General features: G+C 29.1%; 1 protein-coding gene across 4 annotated transcripts in view; it reads left to right on the plus strand.

Annotated features, from left to right (window-relative positions):
- The window catches only part of LOC107456925 (uncharacterized), a 58331-nt gene that overhangs the window by 2236 nt on the left and 38687 nt on the right, over positions 1-17408 (plus strand). For all 4 annotated transcript variants that reach the window (XM_043053330.2, XM_071181600.1, XM_043053329.2 and 1 more), the window contains exons 2-7: positions 2497-2616; positions 9901-9943; positions 10913-11493; positions 12861-12929; positions 14312-14374; positions 16532-16586. In XM_043053330.2, the coding sequence (XP_042909264.1) occupies positions 2497-2616; positions 9901-9943; positions 10913-11493; positions 12861-12929; positions 14312-14374; positions 16532-16586 (931 nt within the window). The remainder of the gene's footprint in view (positions 1-2496; positions 2617-9900; positions 9944-10912; positions 11494-12860; positions 12930-14311; positions 14375-16531; positions 16587-17408) is intronic.

Here is a 17408-nt window from a genome sequence, read left to right on the forward strand (position 1 = left end):
TTTTGAATCATTGCAATGGTTTCACGAAGTTTGATATCAAGAATTTCTTTCTCTGCTTTAATGTTTCTGATTAGTCACTGGACAGATTTTTTTTTTTCTTTAAAAAATGTGCTTTAGGTTTTTTATAATACCTTAGTCCATAGGCTGAAGTTTTGATGTTATGTTATGTATATCATGAATAATAGAACATTTCTTCTTTCATGTTAAAATTTACAGTCAAGTTTTGCTACACGTGTTGTACTCGTCGTTCGGGCCTTTTTGTTGTTTTTGTACTTCGTGAAGAAGGATTTAATATTAGAAATGCTTCTCAGCCTCACAAATTCACCTAGCGCAGAAAATTTAAATGCCAAACTCAAATATCATCCATATTTTAAAATTTATTGTGAAGCAGAAAGTAATGTACTGATCAGAATATAAGGAAATCTGATGTTGCGATGTCAGGCAAGAAATGGGTGATTGGATAACTCCATCCCCACTTCATATTTTTTTTCTTGGATTGCTTTGCACAGTATGGTTTTGAATTGTGATGTAAAATTTACTGAATAAAGGTCACCCAAATTATATACTTGAATTATATAATATATACCTTGAATGAAAAATTTTATATACTTCATATTATAATTTACCAACAGTAGAGGCAACAAGCAATGCTATAATATTAAATTTTTTTCAAATTTTAAGTTTAATGTTGAAAGTATTCTAAAAAAGGAAAACTAAGTAACAAATATATTGAAGCATGTAAAATTTTGAAACCTGAAAATCAGCATTAAAGAAATGAAATGGCAAGGTAATACATATTATTTTTTTAAAGTCTGTTTTATCAAATTTAGCAAACAAAATTGAAAAATAAATAACTAATAATTTTAATTGGAAATATTTTAAATCACCAAAAATAAAGGGAAACACAATAAAATGAAAAATTTCAATTAAAAAAATCAATTACTAATCCAACAAGTTCACATTATTTTATACTAACTAAGAGGAAAAGAGGTATGTTTTTAAACATTTTTTTAAACTAAATATGTGGCTCCCTACGCAGCTGCTTACCAGGCTTACACCTCGGACCAGCCCTGCTTTTAACTTCTGAAGCTAAATGCTTCCAACCATAATAATAATTCTCTGTATACTTCTTTTTCTCCCATGACTCTTTTCCTCTTAGAAAGATAAAGTCTTTACTAGTAAGCATTTAAAGAAACGACCAGTTTCATCTGTGTTACATATATTGGGATTATAGCCCACTAGCAAGAAGGCAAATATCTTCTTCCCCGCCCAAAAACGTTTCGACATTGTCGCAGAACGTTACAAAGTTCTTCCAGAAAGAATTTTCCTTTAGAAAGTAAAAAATTTAGGTTTTCTTTTCTGCAAAAATTTTTGATTTCTTTTTTCCTCTAAAATTATATATTAAAGATGTCTTTTTTGCCCATCGGAGAGGAAAGAAATGTTCGTAATTTTTTGATTCTTATTTGAGAGGAATGAAAAATAAAGAATATTGAAGCAAAAAAATTTTTTTTCTGCAGAAATGTTTGAAAGATTTTTTTCCCTCCATAATTATATTCAAAAGATGCCTTTTTCACGCATCAAAGAGGAAGAAATGCTCATAATTTTATTCTTACTTGGGAAAAATAAAAATGAAAAAATTTTGGTTTTCTTTTCTTTCACGGATTTTACGATTTTTAACTATATAGTATATATATATATATATATTTTCTTATGTGATAATGATTTACAAAATGCAAAAAAAGAAATAATTCATGTGTTTTCCTTTCACAAAATGTGAGAATATTGCCCATGATATTAGAATAAAAAAATATTACATATTCATTTTAAAAAAAATACATAAAATTTTATTATGTATCCTAATAGGTTTTTTTTTTTGTAAATACAATGTTTCTGTTACTTTAAATTTAATTACTAACATGTATATTAGTTATTATTCAAAGTATCTTGCAGAAAAATATTAGTGCTAGAAATGTTTGTCGCAGAAAGCCCAAAAAAAATTCTGCCACAGGGATCTTCTTTTGTTATAAATAAATCGTTCTGTGTAGAATTCAAATGTTTTAAGTACACTTTCGGTGTGTTTAATCCATATTGGTTCAAACCATCAACCCTGTGTTTGTGCAAAACTATTTATGTCCAGATCTGTGCAGTCTATATAAGTCTATATAAAAGGAGGAAAATTTTATGAGATGTTAATAGTTTGTTTCTGTATGTAGAAATTTGTGTATAATTTTAAATTGAACAAATTAATGTTACTTATAAAATTTGAATATGCAAAATTAATGATAACAAGATTGATAACTGGTGACAGCTGTTTTTTTCCAGTAACACATAATTACAAATGCTCAGTTGATATTGTACTAAACAGCACTCTCTTGTTAATTTTTTTACGACAAGAAGTTTTATTTAGCAAGCTTTTGTAATTATTAAAAGTTTTGTTGAAAAACTTAGACATAACTCTTCTCAGATTTTGATCATTTGTTTACTACTTTTTTGCAGATGGCTCATGAGGATAATTGCTCTTTAAAATCTTCTGTATTTGGTGATGAATATAAACCAGAAGTTCTGAGTTATGATGAACTTGGAGACGATTGCCAATATTTGATTCTGCGGAATGCAGTAAGTTGTCTATGAATTAAGATGTACTTGATTAAATTCGTTAATTTTTATGTAAATTGTGTGAAGGACAAATTCATTATGACTCAAGAATATTAATGAAAATTAGTAGTTGTTTGTCTTATGTTATTTATTTTATTTTCCTACTTGTTTCTTATAAACAGATCTCTTTTTTTTTTATATCTAACTTTCCGATTTCTTTCCTTTTCCAGTAGTTTCTGTAAACGCAAGTGTCAGTAGTGAATCCAAATATCAGTTATCAATCCAAACTTCATGTAATTAATAACACTGCTCAAGTAAGGTTAAAAAGAAGAAATGGGATAGTTTTTAACTGATTATTAACAATTAAAACAATTGATCAAAACATTTATTATTCAATGTAACCAAATTTTGTAAAAAAAAAAAAAAAAAATGTGGATAAGACGATTGCCCAAAAGCACAGTGAACTATGAAAATGTACCTTATTCAATTATAAGATTATTAGTTTTGAAATTGCTTATTCAAAACTAAAAATTAAATAAAAATATATTACTATATGGCACTTAATTTAGACTTATAACAATACTCTTGCGAGTTTCCCCATGCTCCTCCTCAATTTATTTTTAGCTTCTAAAAAGTTTACTCCTTAGAACTTTCCCATCTTCTGATTAACATAATTTAATTAACTCCCCTAATGTCCTTTATCCCTCTTTTTAATTGCCATTACAAATAAATTTTAGAATACGAGTTTTTTACCCAATTTTACATTTGCTCTAAATAACACAGTCTCTCACATTGTCCACCCTTCCGTGTGACTAATCACTCAAAATCATATAATTTCTAAGGGTATTTCTCTTTTTATATTTAATTGTCTTTTGTGTTTATTTTTAAGCATCAATGTTTAGAATGCAACTCTCAGCTTTTCGGAGCTAATGAAAAGCTTTAGCGAAGCAAAACTAACAATCTAATTGAAACAAAAATAGCATGTTTTCTTAAAAGTTGAAATAATAATATCCAATGTTTCCTTTTAGGGGAATAGGATTAGATATTCAGATTTATTTTCTGAAAGGAAAATTTTGTTTATTTGGAGGGAAAGGATAACCTTTGCATGAGGAGGGGGTTTAAAGGGTAAATCCTCTGAACAGCGGCTAGGAATAAATTGATGAAGTGGAAACAAAATCTAACCTGAGTATTATTTAAAAATTCAAAAAGATAAGTAAACAATCAAAATGGAAAAGACTCTTAAAAACTATGGAGAGTTCAATAAAAAAGGTGTAGGAAAAATAATGGCTATTAGTTGAGGGGAAGAGGGAGAAGAGTGTGGAAGAATTTTTGGATATACAGTGATACCTCGAGATACGAGTTTAATTCGTTCCGTAGCCTTGCTCGTATGTCAATTTGTTCGTATCTCAGAGCAATTTTCCCCATTGAAATGAATTGAAATGCCATTAATCCGTTACAGCGCCAAAAATGCTACCCCCAATTGTTTTTGTTACGTGTTTTTGAATAAGAAAAATGTATTTATAAGTGACAAATATTGTTTAAAAACATAATAAAAGTGAATGTAAAGCAAAAAAAAAAAAAAAAAAAACTGGTTTTATAAAGTGTACATACATTTTGCTCACGTAAATGCTACTGTATGCTTAATTTTAGTCACTGCTTTTCTCTTCACTGATCTTTGCTTTTTTAGCCGGATTCAAGAAGAAAAAAAAAACTGTCCAAGGAGGTTTGTTTCTTCCTCCTTTTCAGAATGCTGCAGAAATGAGTTCAAGTGTCATTAAATAGCTCCGATGTACGACCAGTTGCAACTTTTTCGGGTTGTTTCTTTTCCACAAACTGTGAAATTCTGTCCTACATTCCCAAGAACTCTTTTCTCTCAGTTGTAGAGATAACTTCCTCCACCTCTGACTCTTCCTCGAAACTAATTTCTTGTGGAACCCCCGAATGTTGCTGCGACTGTAACTCTTGTAATTCCTTGGTCGTCAGTTCCTAAGAGTACTACTCGGCGAGCTCGTTCACTTCTCTCTCACCCATCACCAGGTCCATGGATTTTCCCAGAGACACAATCTGCTCCTCCACTGGCTCATCGGGTTCGAATCCTTCGAAGCTACAGACTCAGGCGACAGCACAAATTACGGCTACAGACTCACTCAAGCCATAGCTTCTTCCATGCAGAGGTCAAGGTCCTCGTTGTAACACTCAGCCAGGCCTGATCAACAATTCTAAGGCATATCACGTTAAAGTGATCCTTCCAGTACTCTCAAAGGGTGAGATTTGTGTTCTCTGTCGCCGCAAAGCAAAGCCGGAACAGGTGCTTAATGTACAACTTTTTAAAATTAGAAATCACCTGCTGATCCATGGGCTGCAGGATAGGAGTGGTGTTAGGTAGTGTTCTTGTAAACTTGATAACCTTTATAAACTTAAATTCTTCGAGGATGTCATGTTTGAGGCTCGGTGGGGGATCAGGAGCATTGTCGAGGACGAGAAGGGCTTGCATGGCCGTTCCTCGTATCTCAAAACAAAACTTCGCACACTCGACAGCTCGTATCTCAAATAACTCGTATGTTAGGGCACTCGTATATCGAGGTACCACTGTATTGCTAGATTTTACAAGTGAACTTTTTATAAATCTCAAACCTCCATTTGCTTCTATTTTTTTCCGTTGAAGCACTGAGAGATATGTCATTTCAATGTTGTGGTCATTATTTCTATACTCACGATTCTTTAATTTATTATCCTATTTACACATGAAGGAAATGTTTTCTAGTTTTCAAATATGCCATCAGAAGTTTTCTATTTTAAACTTAAAAAAATATACCAAAAAACTTGATTTTTCCCCCACAAATATATTATATGGGTGATCTTCACGAAATATGACAATTTACAGTCTCTTGCTCCAAGATCTAATACTATACTACTAAAAGAACTTTTTTTTTTAAGTTTTAATAAAAAGCATTGCTGTTAGCATTTTAAAATGACCTTTTACTAGCATTGACTGTTTTGTATATTTAAAAAATTTAATTGAATTTCAAAATGTCATTTTCTTGGTATGTCACTAACAATATTTCCAACGATAACTAGCTTCAAAGCTTCCCACAAATTTTTCAATACCTACCTCAACTGTTGTAAGCCTTTCTAGAATATATGCAGAGGATATTATTTGCATAAACTTTGTTGAAAATAATTTTTTCTGTCAATAATTTGTTTGTCACAAGAAAATCAGTCATTTCCCTGACTTCTTTTATTTAGTGATTTATATAGCGCCAGCAATCAATATCTTATGTTAATAGATCGATTAGAATTCCATCCTATTTGAACATGTCTTATTGCATGAATAAAGAACCAACTTTCTGGTTCAAAATCTATTTCAAAAATTTTTTCAGGGTGAGTAGGTTTTTATTTTCCTGTGTCTTGTTGAAATCATTAATAACATAAACTACATAAATTTACCTGAGTTATTTCAAGAAATCCTGTTGTTTTCTGCGGATTGTAAACGTCTTAGGCCAAAATCTTAAATTAAAGTTAAATGCTATAAAATGGCAAATTGTCATTATTCTGGCTTATGAATGCCAGGACATTGACACAGTTACCAGAATTTTTTTTAAATGAGGAAAGCAAATATTAACCTAATACCAAGTTTATGTAAGATTGCAATGTGCTTGAGAATGTTATCAAAGTTAATATTTTTTATTTAATGATTGATCATTATACACAATTTTATTCAGTTCATATCAGCAACAAAATCTTTTTTGATTCTTTCTACAGTGGATAAAAGAATTATTTTAAGCAATTCATGGTCCGTCTAACTTAAAGGCTTAGGTTGAGTTACTTACAATTAGCTTAAAATTACAGTTTTTTTTTAATTTCTAAGCAATTATGTCATTTTCCTGGCATTCAAAATTTGGTGAATTTCTATTTTATTTTATTTTTTCTTGAGCAAATGTCAATAAACTACACAGGGTATCCGCGCACCTGAAAAGTCATGAAAAATCATGGAAAGTCATGAATTTCAGTATTGAACAAAATTTGTCATGAAAAGTCATGATTTTTGCTGTTTTTTTGAAAAAAATCATGGAAAGTCATGGATTTTGGTATTCCAGTGTTGCAAGTACTGCGCCAATTGTGGAAACCTGGGCCTATATGCTCCAAATTGAAGTAGTAGGCTTAAATTGCCCCGATCTGAGCCAAAAGGGATATTTTCCCCTGGGTATCGCCAAGTCACAATTTTGCGGCAACCAAGCTACTGCTATGTGATGGGTTGCTCTGGATTCAGTGGGAAGGATTCTTGCACTCTCATGTACAACTCTGCTTCATTTTACAAGATATTCTCAATTTCAGGTTTCATTTTCCACTCTCTGAAATGGAACCGAAACTTCCCAGGAATTTTCGGGGACCGACTAAACATTGCCAAAGTTTAATAGCAAACGAAAATTTTATTTCTCTTGTTTAATTTCATTGTTATTGAAGTGCCATCGTCTTCGTCAATGGCAAGCTTATGGCCTTCTTGCTCTATTCTATTTATAGAATAGTACTCATGATCTTGGAATTAACTTGGGGACCATTCACTAAGTACATATTTTCATGTTGATCCTCAGAGCAGTCAAGAATCAAAAAGCTTCATAACCTCAAAATTTCCATCTCCCTTTTATTCATTTAATTTAATAAAGATAAAAATTGAGTTTCTTAAGTGTAAATTTTTTCTGAGGGACCATCCACTAATTGCATATTGTTTTTAAACATTTATTACTTTTTTTTACTAATATTTTTTTTTATACTTATTGCATTTTATTATAGCTTCAATACTCATTGAATTTGCATTTAAAAATTATTTTTTTTAATCATTTCATTAATGAAATACTGTACTGGGTAACCAATTTTAATTTTAAAAAAATTAGGGGTCATTCACTAATTTACATTTGTAATATAAATTTATTAAAGTTTGCTTAATTCTTTACATATTTTTATAAATTCCGTATGATCAATATTAATCTTGTTAATGTTTTATTGAATATACTATTACAAATAACATTTTTTTAAATTTTAAGAAAAATATACTCAATAACGTTAAATAATAGTTAAATTAATTAGAGTTTTAAATTACCTTTTACAGAATTAAATAAAGTAATTATTAATTTAAAAAATAGTATGAGCCACTCAATATTGAATTTATTTAAATTGCTTTTGCCAAAAGCTCTTTTTTAAGTAATATTTCACCTATATTAAATAAATGTTTAGGTTTTTTCCAAACTGAGACACCATTGATTCACTTGCTGTATTATAAAATGGTGTCTCTAGTTTAAGCATTGTTAGGGCGTTTTTTAAAAGAGTTCTGCTTTTCTTAGTTTGACAGGAAAGGACTTAAAATCTTTGGATGTAGAAAATGCAGAAATTTGGCACAATTCAAATGTAATAGTTGGACTAGATGCCACAAATGCGATGACATCTTAATCTTCTTCAGAAAAAAATTCTATGTCCTAATAATTCTATTCCTTTTATCTGAGGCTACCAAAAAGAAACTTAATTTGTTTATGCAAGGACCTTCAAAAAAGTGTAAATAATTAGATATGTTATTAATGAACAAAAAACTCTTATTATTAAATTCTTGTTTTAATTTTTTTTTATTAAATATGCTCCAAATCTTTGTTTTGCTGCTCCAAAATTGCTTTTTTCTTGCTCCAAAACCATGTTTTGCCCCTTGCACCACTTCCAAAAAATCAAATTTTTAAAATGGAATCCCCCCTCCCTAATTTCATCCTATTCCAACTATCTGAATTCCTAACAAAATCTCCACTCAGGCATATTTTATAAGAATATAAAATTATTTTATCATGTTCTTTAAAAATTATGGTGTTCTTTAAAAAAAAAATGAAAGAAAAACTATCATTTCTAGAGGGAATTATCTTTTAAACTCTTCTGTGATTTAAAAATTTCTATTTTTTTTTTTTTTAAATTTTATCAATTTAAAATTCTAGTTGAAGCAAACCAGTCATTGGAGAATTTCTTTTATTCCAAAATGAGAACAGAAAAATCAGGAGTATTTCTTTCCTTTCAGATGAACAAGAAAAGTTTCTTTATAATATAATTCTACAGAAAAAAATTATTTGCTTTTGTATTTTTTTCAGCTAGTTTATTGTTTCAACTCTTTCTTTACTCTGTTTTTTAAATTTAAAATCTATAAATATAAAAATGCAGAGTATAGCAGTTTTGGTTATACCTATAATTTCAATTAATGTTATTATAATGCTTTTTTTAATTCATTGTTGCGTTTTTGTTCGAGAAAATAGTAACTTCGTTAAGTCATGAAAAACTCTTGGAATTAGTCATGGAAAATCATGAAAAGTCATGAATTTGAAAATCTAAAATGTAGCAGATACCCTGACTACACTACTGTCTGTAAGATAAATATATTTCCTGGACTATATTGTTTTTTTAATATTATGTTGAAATTGTCACCCAAAAAAGTGGAGTTGATTATTAAATCACCTCTCAAATATATTCATACTCAGGCTGTTTCTGATGAAGCAGACCAACAGTTACAACAAATTTCATTTTATATATAAAACTGCAATTAGCTTTTTCACAGTCTTGACAGGTACAATATGATTACTGCATTAAAAGACTTTCCTTTCGTTATAGAGAAAGTTGTAATACAGTAGGGAACCGATTATCCGGGACAGTCGGGACCATCGCTATTCCGGATAACTGATTTTTCCGGTTTTCTGAATCGCTACAAAAAGCCGTTTTCTTATAGTTAAACCAAACTATAAAAAAAAAAAAAAAATATTTGGAAATAATCTTAAAAATAAGAAAGAACGATGAAATAATACACTAATGATTATTTCCAAAATGATGGTAAGGTAAACATCTTTAAAAAAAGAAAGAAAAATCGTAAAATCTTATGAGGAAAAAAAATGTTCTTTTTTAAAAATGGCGAGAAAATTTATTGAATTTCGTTCCGGTTTTTTGGTTTTCCGGTTTTCTGATTTCCAGATAATGGATTCTGTACTGTATCTAAATTTTTAGGGTTAATTTTTGACTGATTTAATCAGCTGTACTTTGTTGCTTCAATTCTTTATGAGGAATTATTTTCCATTGTCAGTTGAAATTCCCTTAGTCGTAAAATTTAGGAAGAGTATCTTAATTTCTCTATTAGACAAGTTTTTCATGTGATAGAACATTTTACAAGTGTCACACTGTTCTAAAATTTAGCGTATCCATCCTCTTCTCTCTCTATCATCATTAATTAATCAATAAATACTTTTTTACTAAAAAATTGTGATTTTATTTAACTTATTATCCTTTTTTTAGGATCCAGTTAAATTTAAAAAAACACAGAGACCTAAAGCCAGAGGTATGTATTAAAGAATATTAATGTGATGTTTATTTTGTGTATTAAAGAATGTTCACTGCTTGTTTTTATAATAAAAACAAATAATATGCTTAACAACTTTTGAAATGTTTTTTATATAGCTGAAAAATTTTTAAATTTTTTTCATTCTTATAAATGATTTTTTAACTTTCAATGTAGTTAAATCATTCTCTAACTATACCTTCTCCAAATTTTAGCTATGCTTGCTTTTTTTTTCTCAAAACATTAACATCTCAAATCAAAACATTTTTATAGCTCGTTCACCAGGAGTTGGCACTTGGCTCCGCCTTCATCACGGGTATGTGAAGATACTATTTCACTATTTTCGTGAGAAGATTGTGAGCAATCCTGAACAAGGTTGCTATTTGGCGATCGTATGGCAAAAATATTTATTTCGCAAAACTTCTTCTGCATTTTTTAACATTAAATATTTCGTAAATTTGATGATATTTCGCTCCATTTTATATGGTATTTCTCTCTTTTGAGTGAATAGTTTGTCCTTTTTGAGACTTTTTGCTGGGAAAACAGCAGTTTTTAAATTTAAAATAGCAGATGATAAAGCGAAGTAAGTGACTGGAAAAAAATTCACTTTTGTGTTTGGCGCGCATTAAGGGTTGTCTCAATTTCAAAAGCAGAGATGTTTCTCTTTTTACTCCCGCACTGAAATGAACTCTGCGTCCGAAGAGGTGGAGCCAAGTGCCAACTCCTGGAGATAGCTATGAATCTTTAAACCAATGATTTTCAACCAGTTATCTCAATTTTAACTTTGGTCACACTTGTGTATGCTTAAATAGTTTAAAAGTTATACAAACTGAAAACTTTTTATTTAAGATTTTATTCAGTAGTTTAAATTTCATTGTCTCTGAGTTACTGATTATTGCTATTGACCTGAATGAATGAGAGAAAAAAATTATTTAATTTAATTTCATAAGTACTAATTATATTTTTTAGGTACTCTTAATAGTTTAAAAGATTTGGAAAAAGAAAAGAGAAAGTTGATGAGAGCCTTGATGAAAAAGCCTTTACCTTCTAAACAAGGAGTTATTGAAATAATAGATCTAACACTTGACAGTGATGAAGAAAATGAAACAGTAGCACTAACACCAGCACAAACAGAAACAATAGCACAAACATCACAGTTACAAACGCCAAAGGTACAAAAGATAAAAGTACCAGAAAGACAAAGACCACTGAAACGAATATCACCAAATATACCATCAGGAAAAAAATTTCCCAAAAGATCTGACGTATCTAATTTTTTTGTAGAAGATTCTGATACAACGGAAAAAACTTGCAATTACTGTAAACATTCTCAAAGAAGAAAAAAGATCCAAAGAGAAGAATATGAAGCAGATTCTAGTGACTCATATGCCTCTAAACACAGGCATAGAAAAGAAAGAGAGAAAATCAGAGAAGTAGCTGATAGAAAGTTTAAAAGATATTCTGAATCTCCTACAAAATGTTTGTATAACAAACCATCACGAAAAGCCTTCCATGATGTCGAAGAAGCATTTGGTGATTTTCGATGCAGAGTAAGTGAAGTTTACACATTTGTGAAACATTTATTTAAATTAGTGTTGCTTTTGATATGAAAATGCCTTTAAAAATATTGTGTTTGTTAAATATTTTAATCAAAATATTTTTTCTCCTTTTAAGCATTCATTTTTATGCTGTTAAATGTAAGGTATGTATTTAAAAATACTAATATATTTTTTAAATGGCCTTATTGTAATTAAGAGTAAATTTTTTATTTAATTTGTTTGTGCCAAGCCCATTTATTTGCTTTGTGGAATTTTATTTCACAAATTTTCAATTTATTTTTTAGATAGTCTAACTATATTCTATGCATAGCCATTGCTTCTTCATACATGTGTGAAGTTGGTTTTTCAGCAATTTTCGTTCTGAAGAGCAAATATCTTTTAGAAATTCATATCTAAAAAGGGATATGAGTTACTTTATCAAGCTTTATAACATGATTTGAAAAATTATGAAATGAACATTAAACTCAACATATTATTGAAACTTTCTTAACAATTACCTAGAACTATAGAAAGAGATGGATTTTTCAATTATAAGATGTTGTTGTAACTTGTTGGTCACTGAACAAAAAAAAAATCTGGGAGAACAAGAAAAAACTTTAGAATTAACCTTCCAAGAAAAAAAAAAATTCTTGAAGGTAATTTTTAAAGAAAATACAAGCTGATGATAATCTTTTTTCCGCTCTTTCCAGTCAGACGTTATTTAAATACTGTTTGATTTTTTTACCTTGCATACAATTTACAATTATTATTTAAGTAACACATAGTTTAGTCATTACTGGGCTTATGTCGCATTAAACTCTACATTCCACCAATCTTCTTCAGAAAAATAAAATTTTGATTATTCAATAGATCTTAGATCTTCAAGGATTTTGAAAATATATCATAGTTGTGTATATGCAAAACTGTGTAAAAATCTTGTTTAGAGTTTAAATTTTTTTTTTTTTTTTAATTGACCAAAAAAAAAAAAGAAGGTACTTGTTCATTTTGCAAAGTTTTTTTAGTTTGGCATTGTTTTAGTTAGACACATTTCTTATGTGTTTAGCTATTGTACTATTAATTCATTTTAAAACAAACCAGCCATCAAAATTTGTAATGTTGACAAAATTATTTTTGTCCATATCTTCTTAAAAATACAAGTCAGCCAATCTGTCTTAAGCATATGATACTGTGCTGGTATTAAATTTTGGTACATACATTATGGAATTAAATTTTTAATAGTAAATTTTCTTTTTAAAGTTAATAAATTTAATTTGAATTTGAATAGTCATTACTCTGAAAAGCAAATAATGTTTGAAATAACTAATTGTAAGATTCATACTATTTTTTTTACTTTGATTTTGACTCTATATTTTTTTCAGGTTTGTAATATTGAAGTTCATAGTGAAGTTACATTGCAAACCCATTTAGTGGGTAGGAAACATCTAAGGGTATTTGATTTTTTAAATAGTTAAAATTAATATTTTTTCGCAGTACAGCTCAATTCATATTAACTCTTGTTTGAATGTTGTTTACAGAGCACAAAATTATTTTATCCTTAATATTTTAACGTTATAAGTATAGAATGAACAAAAGAGGTTTAAAATGTCTTAAAAATCCACTTTCATAAGAGTATCTCACTTTTAATTATTATGTATTTCTATGTATATGTAGCGTATCTACCACTACAAAATTACAACTACAATTCACTAGTATATAAGACATGTTAACTAGATTCTATGTCGGGGGTACCTTTTCATAAATGAAGGTTGACATTGTCGATAACTACTATTCCCCACATTGGTGACCTTCGGACGTGATGTGAACACGCCTACCTGGGCAGTAACGCCCATTTCGATCTGAATATGTCTACTTCGTTGGATGGTCCACATTGAATAGTTGACTTGCTACTTGTGCCTGCAACATTATCCACCTCCTCGCACTGTTGCTACTCAGTTTCGAACACACAACGTTGGCCGGCATACACTCGACTGCTAAAGGCAACACAGGAGCGACTACGACCATGAAGTTAATACACCTCTCACATTCAGCACTCAAAAAGTACGTTGATCTTAATACAGCTCTCCCAGCTTCGCACAAAAATAGCAATGATTCAACTAGTGGATATCCATTCATCGAATTCTATCACAGATATAATTCTGGTGGGGGAGTACTGTAGCGTATCTACCACTACAAAATTACAACTACAATTCACTAGTATATAAGACATGTTAACTCGACTCTATGCCGGGGGTACCTTTTCATAGATGAAGGTTGACATTGTTGATAACTGCTATTCCCCACATATACATATATTTTATAATAAATAATTATAATTTATTAAATATATAGATTAGTGAAAACATCTTCCTTTCTGTTTTTTCTGTATTAACATTTATTTATTTTTTTTTGTTGCAAATAGTTAATGCTTATATTTTTATGAAAATATGTTTTTTTTAAAGCAGATTGGCAATGAGTTGTTTTGTTAAAAAATTTTGGTTTCTGAACACTTAAAAATTGTAACTGTAAATACATATCGATACAGTCTTCTTTTGAATTAAAAAAACATTGATTTTGGTGTTACCATTTAAAAGCCCAAATTCTGTCTGATTTTGTAAATTGATTGATAACACTGATTAATTAATATATTTAAGAATGTTTTTTGAACCATTAAGGCAACTTCTTAATACTTAAAAGTCTTATCGTTAAGTAAAGAATTATTGTTTTTTTTTATGCAGTAATTTATCAAGAACTTATCGTGTTATGCCAGAAAAAAAGTTTTACTTCTAGTAATGTATATTTACTCTTAAGTTTAAAATTGTTGTAATTTCAGAATTTAATGGCACAAGCTATACCAGAAGTTGCCAAACAGTCTCTTGAGCAGTTTTCAAGTAAAGTAAGTTTTCATCCATCCAAGCTTCTACTGCTTGCATGTTTATATTAACATTTGGTTTCCATAACATTAAATTTGGAACAATAAATTTGGAATTTTTAGTTCTCATTATTTATTGTGAACTTACTACCAACATGAATATAATTTTTTTTAGAAAATTTTTGTGCAGTTTGTCAGTATGTGCTGCCCATGAATAAGAAATGGGGTGCAAAGAACAATTATTCTGACTTTATTAGTCATCACTAGTCTAATACCTTAAAAAACAAGTAATATATACTCTTATCCAAATAAATAGAATGGCTTACATATACTTATCTGCTTTTGTCATTGAGGAAACTTTTTCTTTGTGATAGTAATATTTATGTTTTACAGTATAAATCATATATATTTTTCAAAAATAATTTTATTTCCCATGACAAATTAGTAATTCAAACATGTGTAAATAAGCATATTAAGTATGTGTAAAGTAACATTTTTTAGGAATTCCTCCTACTTTAATTAGTTTATTTTTACAAATTTTTCCAAACGTCTGTATGAATTGGCAGCTATGCCTATACTTATATTGTTCATTCTCATCAAAAAATTATGGGAAAAGATATGACCCATATTAATATTAAAATTGGAACCTCTAGACAAATATTGAAGGGAGGTACAAAGAATGAACGACATACTTTTATGCAGATCAGACCCAGAAGCAATTTTTGTTAGCTAGTGCTCTAAACATATCTGAGAAATTAGTAATTTCAAAATTGAAAAAGCATAATGTCCAAGTGATTCAAGCACACACGAAAATAAATTTGGACAAGTAGGAATAAAGTTTTAGTTTTAAAAGGTCTCAAATAAATAAAACTTTTTAGGATAAGAAGAAAAATGTCTCTAAAAGATTTAAAACAAGTATCATGATGGAAATAAGGCATATTGAACTATACAATGCAGCTTTGAAAGATAAACATTTTCTCTCTCTCTCTTTTTCTAAATAAAAGCTCAAATGACATTTTATATGTTAAATTGGGCTATTAAATGTCTTTAATTGTTCAAAAGTATAAAAAATGAAATTATCAAATTTAAAATTTTAAATATGTTTACATAACATGGAACTTTTTTAGAGAAAGAAATCTATTATAGTTTTAAAATTCAATTGCTATTTTTTAAATTTTCCATTATTTTTATTATATTTATTCTATTTCCATTATTATTTTTTCGTTGAATTTTTAACAAGTTTCGATGTTAATATTTTTAAGTTGTGTTCTTAAATTAAAAAATATTAAATTTCAAAATAATTGGATTTTTTTAATAATAAAAAGTTTTATGACAGAAATTATAAAATAATTTTTAAAAAAAGCTTTTTCCCCCTCTCATGAAAGCCACTTGGTTTAAACCAAACCCTCCTTCTATGGTATGCATTTTAAATAAATAATAAATTAAAGACTTGTTAAATATTTATTTATTTATAACTTACTCTGCAATTAGTTGTTGACAAATCTTTGTTCTACCATCTCTCTTAACAATCCATAATTTTTTGTAGCAGTGAGTGACCACTCCCAATAAGTTTCACTGTACCGGGGTGGCATAGGGTATAGAGTATTTGATTTCCTCTTTAACTCACATTCAAATCCCCGCAATGGTAGTTAAATGCAAATTCTACTCCCGGTTCGCACCAACGAGAATGACTGTTTACACTGACATCGTAAAATATCCTCATGGGTAGACGCATCATGGGTTAAAATATGTTTTTCGTAGTTTTCATCTCCATGTAACGAAAATGCGGGTTAGTTCCATCAAAAAGTTCTTCAAGAAGGCAAATTTTTCCCAGTACTTGATCTAGGAGTTCCCTTGTCTTCTGGATTGGGTTCAAAATTACAAGGCAACGGAGTTGAACACTAGTAGTCATAAATGCGGACTAGTTCCATCATAAAGTCCTCCATGAACGCTAGTTTGTCCCAATGTTCAATCTGGGAATCATCTTAAATTTTGTGTTGGGTTCAAAATGACAAGGCTACAGAGTTGAATATTAATAGTTGTAAACTCAGAATTGGGTCAGCTGTTCGATACCGGTTAAAAAAGTAAAACAAAATAAGTTTCACTGTATATCTAAACTTTAAAGGAATATAGACTTAAATGATTACTGTGGACTGATCTGAATTTATTTATATTTTTCAGCCATCTAGTTCTGTATCTTATCAGGAGGGAAATCAGCTACTTCATTATCCTCTTTGTAAGTGACACTCTTCTAAATTTTTATAATTTCTCCCAATACTCATTTGCATAAAAAAATTTTATAATTTTATTTCTGAGGATGCTTAGTACTAATTTATTCTGTGATATTCGAAAGATAACCATAATTTAAATTTGTCATTCGAAGAAATTAATATTAAATGATGTATGAAAATAAAAATGTAAGAAAGATAATTAGTGGTTTCTATTTTTTAATTATTTGTAAAGAAATATTTTGGTTTATATCTTGACAAAAAAATTTTTTTATTGGTAAGGGAGTAAATAAGTGGCTGTTTGTTTGACTAATTTTGTTCTGTTAATCTTATTAAAAGTTTCAAATTTTCATGATTCATGGTAAAATTTCTACAAGATTTTTGTTTTTACCAAACAGTTTTTGAGCTTCAATTGTAAAAACTGTCAAATTTTTTTTGGGAGGAGGTATAAATAACTGCGAGTTTCAGAAGATGGTTTCTCTCAAGAAAATTACTTAATAGTACGAAGAATTTAAAGACTTGTGAAAAATTAACAAAACCTTCCTCCTCTGTGATGTTAGAAAACTCAGGATTTTTTATTTTTGAAACATTGCAGAGTGAATGAGCAGTTGACCTTATTTTTAAAATGTAAATATGTGCCTCAATTTTGTTTAACATCAAAATAATAAAATTTTCTTCCTCCCACTAGAGAATAAACAGACCTCATTACATAAAAATACTAGTTGAACCTTTTTCCTGGCAAAGATGATTGTTGCAGAGTTTAACATTTAGTTTTAAAAGAGTTAAGAGGTTCTGCCCAGAACCTGTTTTCCGCCCAGATGACTTTCTAT

The sequence above is a fragment of the Parasteatoda tepidariorum genome, chromosome 6, assembly GCF_043381705.1.
Source record: "Parasteatoda tepidariorum isolate YZ-2023 chromosome 6, CAS_Ptep_4.0, whole genome shotgun sequence".
NCBI classification, from domain to species: domain Eukaryota; kingdom Metazoa; phylum Arthropoda; class Arachnida; order Araneae; family Theridiidae; genus Parasteatoda; species Parasteatoda tepidariorum.